Consider the following 13,142-nt stretch of genomic DNA (forward strand, 5'->3'; position numbering starts at 1 on the left):
CCAGGGGGCCTGAGGGGTGGGTAGACGTTCCCCTTCTCAGACAACATATCCAGGATCAGCTTACCCTCCCCAAATCCTAGCCTTAACCATTACGGGGGTGGAACAGCAAACTGACCCTAGATCAGTATCTAGTTGGTATCCTTTTGTCTGGCATTGGCTTGGACAATGGACATTCTCATTTTCATGTTTTCATTTATGCAGTTATTTTTTGACAGTTTAATCTCCTATGTGTGGTGTTGGCATCCTGGCTAACCTGTCTGCATTGTGTTTTCACCATCTTTTCGTGTATGACACACACACGCATAATGTACACGCAACCACTCATGCATACACACACTTGCACTTCTACACTCGCATACATGCATCCATTCACACACACATGCATCCAATCTACTCGGGACCCTCTGCTCTGTCTGAACTATAGAGAGGGGGTGAGGGGATGGCTAAGGAGGGGGAGGGAGAAGGATTTATAGACAGCTGAACCATGCAGTGAGGTACAAGGTTGACCTGGGAGGGCATGTGTGATAATACGGAACAGTACAGACGGACCATTCATGTAAGGTTTAACACACTCGCAGGATGAGTATTCTATTGGTGAATGCAGTAGCCCCAGGCTACAAGGACATTATGTATGAATTTATATATTACTCAATGCCATATCTAATTAATTGTGACATGAGAAATTGAATTTCACATCTTTAGAATATAAATAACTGAGGTGGGATATTTTTTGGAATCATAGGCTTGCTCTAGGCTATTTTACGCTAGTGTTTATGCTCCTTGGTATGCACGTTCAAAACATAATTTGTTTCAATAAAAAGTTTTGAAAACAAGGTGAAAACAGGAGACCTCTACCATGCAAGCACGCTCCCGCCCCACAGAGGTTCCCCGCGCCCAGTTGCTTAGGGTTTCCGAGTACGCGCCCACGGCACGGATACGCGCACTCCAGTCTCCGTCCTCTGCTAGACATGGCGGCGGATCTAAACCCAGACTGGCTCTCCTGCCTTCCTTCTTCTTGGAGTTATGGGGTTGCTCGGGACGGGAGGATATTCTTCATCAAGTAAATATTCTCAGGATACGGCGCATGGAAGTGAATTGGCTTTGTTTCGACGCGTTTGTTTATGTCTGTGTTCACCTTCTCCCCGTTTCTTACCCAACAGTGAAGAAGCCAAGAGTACGACCTGGCTTCATCCCGTCACCGGAGAGGCCGTCATAACGGGGCACAGAACAACCCCAGGTAAAAACGGTTCGCATCGAACTCTTCCAATCGTTACATACGGCAAGAGTCTCGGTTTTAAATGGTTTCAGAAACCACCGAGAAGCGTTGAGCGAAGACTCCCTGCCGCAAGCAACAGCCGCCTGCCTTTCTCTCCTCTGCGCTCAGACCATCAAGTTGAGCCGCCAATTAATGTCACCTAGGCATTGCGACAGAGTTGTTGAAAGTTCGGTCACGTAGGCTTTCACATTCATAAACAAAGAAGTTTCTTTAGTTATTTTTTTTACATTATTGTTTGCAACTTGCCATGGTTGTAGACTAAACTGTAAGGCTTAAGCACGTAGCGTGGTCACTGGGCAGTTATTTTGTAACCATTGTAACAACAGCTGTTGATAAAATTATAACATGAAACATTGATGCGTAACTCGCTACAGATGTTGAATGCAACAAATGTTTGTATTGCTGTGAACATGACTTCGGATAAGGATGTTATTGTTACCATTCCATATCCATTGCATTAGAGAGAAGACATCGTGCGCGGAATGCATAGATCCCCACACTGTCAATGCCCAGGAAGCTGGTTTTTACAATCTCACGCCTATCAATACAATATGTTGAATAACGGATACGAATAGAAATGACGACGAGGCTATTCGATCATCCTTACTAGGCTATGTCATTTATGGATAGCATATCGGTAGGCTGTATATATTGCGTAAGGGGAACGGTATTTTCGGTCACGCGCAGATTCTCTGCTCGTATCAGCCGCTTGTGTGTGTCGCGATGTATTTGTCTCGTAGCCTATTCATTACCCCCCCCCCCCCATGCCCCTTCTCTTTCCCGCATAGATTTACCAACGGGATGGGAGGAGGGATATACGTTCGAAGGAGCCCGCTGCTTCATCAAGTAAGTTGGATTTGTCAAAGCCTCAGCGCTTTATGGAAACACTTGAAATGTGTCCTCCTCCTGTCGCTGGCAGTCTGCTTTGTTTTTGACGGCAGTTGAAATGTTCAGATTCTCTCCCACTGCCACTCTGGAGTGTTCAGGAAAGATCTCCTCCACATCCCCTTCTTATGAACACACACACACACACACACACACACACACACACACACACACACACACACACACACACACACACACACACACACACACACACACACACACACACACACACACACACACACACACACACACACACACAGTTCCAGGTTCTCGTTTTTCCTCCTGTCTGTGGTGGAGTTTGACAAGCCAGTGTGACTCACAGCTCTCAGCTGAACAGGCTTTACTTGTTGGGGCCTCCTTCCCTCAGACACGACGCTGCCAGACTGGCAACAGAGACACTACATTATTACACCCCTAAAAATCGGCTTAGGGTTTGTTGCACAGTCACATTTGGGTTGATAAGTCAGTGTTTGAAGACACACGTGTATGTACAGTTTTAAGCCTTGCAGTGCTATTCAGTTGTCTTTCCTTCATCACTCTCTCTCCTGATTCTCTGCTATGGTCATTTCGAGAGTAGCAACTGAGCTAATAGCATGTGGTTTAGATGGGTCCACTAACTGGAGTGTGTTTTGTATCTCAAGGCATACATACTGTACCGCTGTGCTGTGAATTAGTGTGTGTTTATAGTGCCACTGTTTCCTCTCCCTCTTCCACAAGTATTATTGTGGCACACTGCTGATGGCATGGACTCAAGTTGGACCGTAGGCTGAAGGAATGGAATTGGCTGAATCACTGTCACATTTCTAGATGGGATATCTTTCTGAGACGCAAAGAGCAGCATTTTGGACTGAGAATAATTTTGTCCAGTTTATGTTTTGGACAGCGTTGCATTGGCAGTGCATGGTGTGCTATTTTGCAATTTGCATTGCCTGTGATTTCTGAAATTCTTCTCAATTTCCTTGCTGGTCAGCCCATGTATTGGGCCGTTATGCAGACCTTATGCCCTCCATGTCCCCTATGCCCTCCTTCATCCCGGAAGGAACTTGATGCCCTTTGATTTAGGATTCATGTCCCTCCTTTCTCTCTGGTGTTGAGAGGGTCCCATAGGGACCCAGACAGTGTGCTGCTGCAGGAGGGTGTGTGTGTGTGTGTGTCACAACCCAGCCTGTGTCCTCGTGACACCCGTTAATTCACAGGGGGATTCTTCTCTCTGTTCCCCTTTGTCCTAGTGTACCTGGAGACGGAACCCATCCGAAGAGGCTTGTTTGATGTTTCCTCCTCTGTTTCAGTTAACGCTCCCTAGAGTCAGTGCCCTACCTAGGGCACACTCCCTGAAGTACACTAGTTCAGTGGCTGGCCAGCCAGAACAGGCAGCTACCCTAGTCTACCGTAACCCTGTATACACTCTAAGCCCTTTGACTCGGACTGTGAACGCATGACCGAGCTAAACCTACTGAGGACTATGGAAGTGTCTCCCCCACGCCTCCCATCGGGCAAAAACATAGTCATTCAGTCCTCTACCTCCCACTGAGATTTTTTTCTTTTTTCTGGTCATTAAAATGACTTGTGTCAAAAAAACGTCCCATTTCTTTCAGTATCCACCCTGGCTGGCCATGACGTAACAAATAAGACGTCGGCATGACGTTGCTTCAACTAGCTAATATTGCCCACTGGGATATTGCTGTTGTGGTTGAGGCCTTTAATGACCTCCCTGATGTGTCTCACCTCTGTGTGTCACGCTGGCGTCTACAGTATTACCTCAGCAGCAGGTGGAAGGCTGCCAGACATGAGGAATGGTACAGCTCATTTATTATTCCTGGGCTGTGTGGAGTCGCAGAGGGGCTGACTCTAAAGGACGGACACACACACTTTACAGATCCCATTCATCAACGACCAGGTTGTTTTCGCCCAGCATCTTTAATTCACTTATCCCTCTCTCCCTTTAGCCTTCAGATCATTTCTGCACTGGCGCACACAGTATGGCTGCGTCCCAAATGGCCCCTATCTATTTGCTCTGGTCAAAAGTAGTGCACTATAGAGGGAAAAGGGTGCCATTTGGGACCTGAGGAGGGAGGGACCTGCTGGGAGAGCAGATGTATACACTTAGAACAAAGGAAGAACCTACACACAGCAAATGTAGCTTCCAAGTGATTTGATATACCACTAACCACAATATAGAGAACGTTTCAGCTAGCTGCAATAGCTTCCATAAAGGTGTTTTGGATGTGTAATATTACACACACACTGGACGATTTATGTAACTCACACAGGTATGCCATCCAAATGGCACCCTATTCCCTATGGGCCCTGGTCAAAAGTAGTGCACTCTATAGGGAACATTTGGGATGCAGCCCAGGAGTGGCAGAGAAAGCTGGATAAGGAGCCATGTTTAAGACATGCAGTGTGGATTCATTTCACTCTCCCTCCCCTGCTTCCCACGCTGGTTTCTTGAAGTGAGAGGAGGAGGAAGGCGGAATGAACGAGAATAGGGAAATGGTTGGAGGATATGTGGAGGATATGACCTGTAGCTGACACTTGGAGTGTAGTTGGGGGGTTGGTAGGCAAAGAGACCTAGTGAGACAGCCTTGGTAGACAGACAAGGCTGTGTATGTGTGTGCTGCAGTCCTTTCCTCTGGCTTAGTTTGGCAGCTGGGGGAGTGCTTGGGGAATCCTGCAAAATAAACAGTTAGAGAAACATGGCCTGCTCCCCTTCTTCTCCATACCCACTGGTGAATACTGCCCTCCCATTGGAGGTGGAGGCTCTAGGCCTGCCTCTTTAACTCCGATCAAGTTTTGGTGCTTAGGGGTGTGTGTGTGTGGAGCCTACAGACGAGGCCACGAAGCAACATTAAGGAGACGTGACATAGCTAGCGGTCTCAGCTTTGCTGCAGCACTCTCCATAGTGGAATTCCCCACAGGCTGTGTTAATGAAACGTGCTGTGTTGTGAATCTAGATGCACCCTAAGGATTGGAGTTTCAATTTGAGAATGGTTTTGCGAAGGACTGATGGCGAGAAAGGTTTCTGTTTTGTCAGGCTAAATAGAGCAATCTGATAGAGGTGAGTGGAGCGGGAGATGTAGAACGAGAGATTGAGAAAACAAAAGAGAGCGAATCTAAAAAAGAGATGGGGAGAGGGAGACATAGATGGATAGAGGTTAGTGTGAGATAGAGCTTTTTGAATTGGATAAGAGCTGGGAATAGGCTTCTAGCTGTCAGGAGGAGATGCAGGTTCTGCAGGTGTTTCCACCGGGATACAACAGCCACTCAACTTTTCCTGGACATCTGTCAGCAGTGTGTGTACGTTTTGTGTCCACACTCATTTCCACCTCTGGGATCATGTGAGCTGTGGTTGAAGTAGGGACAGATCTGTAAGTGGGCCGCTGGCTGGGTGGAGTTGCTACACTGATGAAAGGCTTCCTGTCTCGTTCGCTCTCACTCGCTCTTGCTCTAGCTCGGTCTCATCAGTGGGAGACGAGAGTAAGAATGGTCTAACATTTCTACTGCTGATTGTTGCGACACTAGCAGGTGATGACAGCCCCTTGTCAAAGCTGTTGATTCACTGGAGACACCATCAACACTCTGCATTTCAGCAACTCTGTCCTATTGCTCTTCCTCTTCCTCCCTAAACACAACACGCCTCTGGTTCCACACCATAAGCCACTAATGAACGACGCCACCTGCAGTGAACACAAGTGAGTTTAATTTTCTGCTTACAGTAAGCTGTGAAAAGGCTGTTAGTCAATCAATCTTATTTTATAAAGCCATTTTTACATCGGCAGCCAAAACCCCCCAGCCAAAACCCCCAAACAGCAAGCGATGTAGAAGCACACTGTACTGTACATCCCAAATGGCACCCTATTCCCTATATAGTGTACTACTTTTGACGAGCACTATGGGCCCTGTTCCAAATTAGGACACTGTATAGGGATTAGGCTGCCTTTTGATATGTGTCCATTGTGTTTGGCTGTGCTGCAACAGTTATTACTGAGTCCTATACAGGGGCACTGCTGCACTGCATACCTTAGTCTGTGGTGGTACTATGATGGAGTATACATCTTCAACTTGAACTCTTGAGTTATTACGACTGGCCATATCTATGAGTGAGTGATCTGTCAGTATCTGAGAAATCACTGACCTGATTTACCACTGACCTCCCCCTCCAAAGCCAGGGCTCAGTGCAAAGCCTGCTTGTGTTCAATCCAAAAATGGAAGAACCTACAGACTGGGTAAGCTCACTGGTTATTGTGGTGAAAAAGAACGGCGATCTCAGGATATGTCTAGACCCGCGAGATCTCAACAAAGCCATCAAGAGAGAGCATTTCAAGTTGCCAACCAGAGAAAAGATAATGTCGCAGTTTGCTGAAGCAAAGTTGTTCAGTAAGTTTGATGCCTCATCAGGATTCTGGCAAATGAAGCTAGATGATGCAAGCTCAAGGCTATGCACATTCAACACACCTGAGGGCAGGTACAGATTTCATATGGGATTCTCTCAGCGCCAGAGGTCTACCACAAGACAATCCACATGATCTTTCAGCGCATTCCAGGGGTGGAGACGATGATGGATGACATCATCGTCTGGGGATCCACAAAAGTAGAACACAATGCAAGAGTGAGACAAGTGCTGGACCTGACACGGAAAGTCAACCTAAAACTAAACAAAGACAAATGAGTTTGGTGGGAAGACACTTACCTTCGTGAGAGATGTACTTTCAGAGGACGGAGTCAAACCAGACCCGAGGAAAACATCAGCCATCAACGACATGGAGTCCCCGAAGAACAAGGACTATGTGAGACGCTTCATGGGCATGATGATCACCTACCTTGCAAAGTTCATACCTCAACTGTCAGCACAGTCCGCTGGAACAGAAAAAATGAATGGGAATGGTCCCATGAACAAGAAAACTGCTTCAAAAACCTGAAGAAGACAATCACAGAAGAGCCAGTGCTCAGGTTCTATGATCCAGAGAAAAGCACAAGGATTTCTGCAGACGTGTCACAGTTTGGCCTGGGAGCAGTTCTTCTGCAACAGAATGACGCCACATGGCAACCCCGTCGCTTATGCGTCCAGAACCTTGATAGGCGCAGAGACAAGGTATGCACAAATAGAGAAAGAACTACTGGCAAGCACATACGCTTGCGAAAGGTTTCACCAATACGTCTACGGACGAGACTTTGAAGTAGAAACCGACGACAAACCATTGGTGTCAATCATGTCCAAGCCACTGAATGATTGTCCAATGAGAATCCAGAGAATGTTGATCAGACTGCAAAAGTATGATGTGAAGATGATCTATACTCCGGGAAAGTTCATGTTCGCCGCCGACACTCTTTCTCGAGCTGTCGACAAGAAGAGAGCTTTGACACACAGAAAAACACTGAGATTCAGGCCTACGTCTACATGATCGTAGCATCACTTCCTGTGTCTTCTGAGAGAATGGAGCAGATCAAAAGAAAGACCGCAGCTGACCAATCAATGACAGAGTTGAACGAAACAACACTAATAGGATGGCCTGCACAGAAAAACAACTGTCCAAGGAGAATACAGGATTACTGGATGTGTAGAGCAGAGCTCACCGTTGTGGATGACATAGTGTTCAAAGGCAACAAGATTGTCATTCCCATGACAATACGCAAATAAATGCTACAAAAAATACATGGAGGGCCACTTGGGTAAGAATAAATGCAAACGACGAGCACGAGAAGTAATGTACTGGCCAAGAATGAACCAGGAAACCAGCCAGACCACTGCTTCATGTAAACTGTGTTTGACCTACAGGCCAAAGCAACAAGCAGAGCCGCTAATGCCTCATCTAGTACCCAACAGACCCTACTACAGAATTGTCAAAGGTCTGATGAAAAAGGCACACGATGGAAAGGAGGATTTCCTAAAAATTCTGATGATCTACCGCAGTGCACCGCTGCAGAATGGACTTTCACCTGCACAAATGTTGATGGGACGTCGTATCAGATCCAACCTACCCATCCATGAGGACATGTTAACACCCAGAGGTCCTCACAAAGTCAAACTGGCAAAGGAAAAACAGAAAGACAAACAAAAACAGCGACACGACAAAAGTGCAAGATACTTACCTGAACTGAAACCTGGAGATCGTGTACGACTCCGAGACATCACTACAGGAACCTGGATGCAGCAATGGTGTGTGCAGAGAGAAGTTGCACCACGATCCTATGAGATCCCAACGGCGCATGGATCACAACTGGGTCGGAAAAGAGTGGATCTAAGGCTTTAGCCATTCACTCAAGGGACTGAGGATCATCAGGAGGATACTGCTGAAGTGTCAAATGCCTTTAGAAATGGACAATTCAGTCAGAACACCCTGACTGACAATGAACGCTATCCAACTGTTTCAGAAAGCACTTCAGCAGAACGACCAAAAAGGACTGTCAGAGCCCCTGAAAGGCTTATTGAGAATTGCTAAACAATTCAAAAAAGGGGCACCTGGACTGAATGTTTGGTTAAAGACAGGAAGGTAATGGCCAACATTTAGTCCAGTCACTCAGCTCAACGCTCGTATGACTGGTGTTGGATTCGGGGTCAGTTATCTGGGTGCAACTCAGGATGGTGAATGTACTGCTAGTTCATTCTACAGCAATTGCTAGATTAATGGATGAGGATATGCCTTGTTTTGGATGGCCCAATAGAGGGAGAGAGGATTAGTCGCAGTTCCTATTGGCCCAGATGTGATTAATCAGACTATGGTAATCAGTAGTGTGTGTGTGTGTGTTAAGTGTGCATGTACCAAGGCTGTTGAAAATGTGAGGGGCTCCCCAGGTGTGCCACTGCACTTATGCATACAGCTGGTTACAGAGAGAGTGAGAGGGAGGAAGATTGCGCAAGAGAGTAGGAAGAGGAAGAGAGTGAGAGCAAGAGACCCTCACTGTCTCCACATGCAGTAACTATAAGTGAAAGCCTTTCCTCACTGCTCTGTTCTTTCCTCTGCAATGCTCTATAGAATGTCCTTCCCTGCTGTCTGTCAATAGCATGCTTAAAGGTGTGTGTGTGTGTGCATGCCTACTGCATTAACATCGAATAGCGCTCGCGCTATGCAACTTTTCAGGGAAGTTAGGAACCAATATACACAGGCAGTTAGGAAAGCTAAGGCTAGCTTTTTCAAACAGAAATGTGCATCCTGTAGCACAAACTCCAAAAAGTTCTGGGACACTGTAAAGTCCATGGAGAATAAGAGCACCTCCTCCCAGCTGCCCACTGTGCTGAGGCTAGGAAGCACTGTCACCACCGATAAATCCACGATAATTGAGAATTTCAATAAGCATTTTTCTACGGCTGGCCATGCTTTCCACCTGGCTTCCCCAACCCCGGTCAACAGCTCTGCACCACTACAGCAACTTTCCCAAGCCTCCCCATTTCTCCTTCACCCAAATCTAGATAGCTGATGTTCTGAAAGAGCTGCAAAACCTGGACCCCTACAAATCAGCCGGGCTAGACAATCTGGACCCTCTCTTTTTAAAATTATCCGCTGCAATTTTTACAACCCCTATTACTAGCCTGTTCAACTTCTCTTTCGTATCGTCTGAGATCCACAAAGATTGGAAAGCTGCCGCGGTCATCCCCCTCTTCAAAGGGGAGACACTCTAGACCCAAACTGTTACAGATATCTATCCTACCCTGCCTTTCTAAGGTCTTCCAAAGCCAAGTTAACAGATCACCCACCATTTCGAATCCCAATATTTCAAATTGGAGGGCCTGTTGTGTGGACCTCTGTCAGTTCCTATGAGGGTGCCACAGGGTTCAATTCTCGGGCCGACTCTTTTCTCTGTGTACATCAATGATGTCGCTATTGCTGCTGGTGATTCTCTGATCCACCTCTACTCAGATGACACCATTCTATGTACTTCTGGCCCTTTGGACACTGTGTTAACAAATCTCCAAACGAGCTTCAACACCATACAACACTCCTTCCGTGGCCTCCAACTGCTAAACTAAAACTAAATGCATGCTCTTCAACCGATCGCTGCCCGCACCTGCCTGCCTGTCTAGCATCACTATTCAGGAAAGTTCTGACTATGTGGACAACTACAAATACCTAGGTGTCTGGTTAGACTGTAAACTCTCCTTCCAGACTCACATTAAGTATCTCCAATCCCAAATAAAATCTAGAATTTGCTTTGTATTTCAGAACAAAGCATCCTTCACTCATGCTGCCAAACATACCCTCGTTCAACTGACTATCCTACCGATCCTTGACTTTGGCGATGTCATTTACAAAATAGCCTCCAACACTCTACTCAGCAAATTGGATGCAGTCTATCACAGCGCCATCTGTTTTGTCACCAACGCCCCATATACTACCCACCACTGCGACCTGTATGCTGTCATTGGCTGGTCCTCACTTCATATTCGTCACCAAACCCACTGGCTTCAGGTCATATATAAGTCTTTGCTAGGTAAAGCCCCACATTATCTCAGCTCACTGGTCACCATAGCAGCACCCACCCGTAGCACGCGCTCCAGCAGGTATATTTCACTGGTCAGCCCCAAAGCCAATTCCCCCTTTGGCTGCCTTTCCTTCCAGTTCTCTGCTGCCAATGACCGGAACAAATTGCAAAACTCACTGAAGCTGGAGACTCATATCTCCCTCACTAACTTTACGCATCAGCTGTCAGAGCAGCTTACAGATCAGATCATTGCACCTTTACATAGCCCATCTGTAAATAGCCCATACCACTACCTCATCCCCATATTGTAGTAATGATTATTTTTCTCCTTTGCACCCCAGTATCTCTACTTGCACATTCATCTTCTGAACATCTATCATTCCAGTGTAAATTATAATTACTTCACCCCCATGGCCTATTTATTGCCTTACCTCCCAAATCTCACCTTATTTGCTCACACTGTATATAGAATTTTCTATTGTGTTATTGACTGTACGTTTGTTTATTCCATGTGTAACTCTGTTGTTGTTTGTGTCGCACTGCTTTGCTTTATCTTGGCCAGGTCGCAGTTGTAAATGAGAACTTGTTCTCAACTGGCCTAACTGGTCAAATAAAGGTTAAATGACAATAAATACCTGTGTGCGTTGGTTTGTTTGCATACTTTGCTCAATAATTTAGTCTGTTCACCTAGCTACCTTCCAGTGATCATGTCCAATTTCATTGACGTATCCCCTCTGCACTGTCCCCACTGCTGCACATGTAATGTCCTGAGTACTGCTGTCCGTCAGGACACGAAGGCTGTATTGACACAGGCACCCCAATTCAGCTTTTCTTTCCACTAATTGGTATTTTGACCAATCAGATCTATTCACATCAGATTTTTTTCCAGAGCCGATCTGATTGGTCAAAATACCAATTAGTGAAAAAAAGATCAGAATTGGGCTGCTTGTGTAAATGCAGCCAAAGTCTTGTTTACTTACTAGTGACCAGACATGGAGGGTTGTGAGCCAGTGCCAGATACATGTTTACATTCTGTACTCAGAGGAGGATTGGCCCCAGGGACTCCCGTTTAGGATAACCTATTGTAGAGCCAGGCTAGGATCAGGACAACTTGTCTGACCATGTGGAAACAAATACTCTATCAAATCAAATTTTATTTGTCACATACACATGGTTAGCAGATGTTAATGCGAGTGTAGCGAAATGCTTGTGCTTCCTGTTCTGACAATGCAGTAATAACCAACGTGTAATCTAACCTAACAATTCCACAACTACTACCTTATACACACAAGCGTAAAGGGATAAAGAATATGTACATAAAGGTATATGAATGAGTGATGGTACAGAACGGCATAGGAAAGAGATACAGTAGATGGTATAGAGTACAGTATATACATATGAGATGAGTAATGTAGGGTATATAAACATAAAGTGGAATAGTTTAAAGTGGCAAGTGATACATGTATTACATAAAGATGACAAGATGCAGTAGATGATATAGAGTACAGTATATACATATACATATGAGTTGAGTAATGTAGGGTATGTAAACATATTAAGTGGCATTGTTTAAAGTGGCTAGTGATACATTTTTTTCCGTCAATTTCCATTATTAAAGTGGCTGGAGTTGATTCAGTATGTTGGCAGCAGCCACTCAATGTTAGTGGTGGCTGTTTAACAGTCTGATGGCCTTGGGATAGAAGCTGTTTTTCAGTCTCTCGGTCCCTGCTTTGATGCACCTGTACTGACCTCGCCTTCTGGATGATAGCGGGGTGAACAGGCAGTGGCTCGGGGTGGTTGTTGTCCTTGATGATCTTTATGGCCTTCCTGTGACATCGGGTGGTGTAGGTGTCCTGGAGGGCATGTAGTTTGCCCCCGGTGATGCGTTGTGCAGACCTCACTACCCTCTGGAGAGCCTTGCGGTTGTGGGCGGAGCAGTTGCTGTACCAGGCGGTGATACAGCCCGACAGGATGCTCTCGAATGTGCATCTGTAGAAGTTTGTGAGTGCTTTTGGTGACAAGCCGAATGACAAGCCGATAACCTCAGGAGGCTGAAGAGGTGCTGCTGTGCCTTCTTCACAACGCTGTCTGTGTGGGTGGACCAATTCAGTTTGTCCGTGATGTCTACGCCGAGGAACATAAAACTTACTACCCTCTCCACTAATGTCCCGTCGATGTGGATAGGGGGGTGTTCCCTCTGCTGTTTCCTGAAGTCCACAATCATTTCCTTTGTTTTATTGACGTTGAGTGTGAGGTTATTTTCCTGACACCACACTCCGAGGGCCTTCACCACCTCCTTGTAGGCCGTTTCGTCGTTGTTGGTAATCAAGCCTACCATTGTAGTGTCGTCCACAAACTTGATGATTGAGTTGGAGGGCGTGCATGCCATACTGTCATGGGTGAACAGGGAGTACAGGAGAGGGCTCAGAACGCACCCTTGTGGGGCCCCAGTGTTGAGGATCAGCGGGGTGGAGATGTTGTTACCTACCCTTACCACCTGGGGCCGGCCGGGGTTGAGACCCAGGGTCTCGAGGTTGATGACGAGTATGGAGGGTACTATGGT

General features: G+C 46.3%; 1 protein-coding gene across 15 annotated transcripts in view; it reads left to right on the forward strand.

Moving 5' to 3' along the window:
* Positions 1 to 883: 883 nt before the first annotated feature.
* plekha5 (pleckstrin homology domain containing, family A member 5) overlaps positions 884 to 13,142 on the forward strand; it is a 197,281-nt gene continuing 185,022 nt past the window's right edge. For 5 of the 15 annotated variants that reach the window (XM_046297427.1, XM_046297424.1, XM_046297425.1 and 2 more), the window contains exons 1-3: positions 885 to 1,060; positions 1,161 to 1,237; positions 2,065 to 2,122. In XM_046297427.1, coding sequence (XP_046153383.1) covers positions 969 to 1,060; positions 1,161 to 1,237; positions 2,065 to 2,122 — 227 coding nt within the window. In that variant the 5' untranslated portion in view covers positions 885 to 968. Of the gene's footprint in view, positions 1,061 to 1,160; positions 1,238 to 2,064; positions 2,123 to 13,142 lie in introns of all 15 variants that reach the window. The other 10 variants (XM_046297434.1, XM_046297428.1, XM_046297429.1 and 7 more) reach the window with 4 other exon arrangements.

Source organism: Oncorhynchus gorbuscha, linkage group LG14 (assembly GCF_021184085.1).
Source record: "Oncorhynchus gorbuscha isolate QuinsamMale2020 ecotype Even-year linkage group LG14, OgorEven_v1.0, whole genome shotgun sequence".
Lineage (NCBI taxonomy): Eukaryota > Metazoa > Chordata > Actinopteri > Salmoniformes > Salmonidae > Oncorhynchus > Oncorhynchus gorbuscha.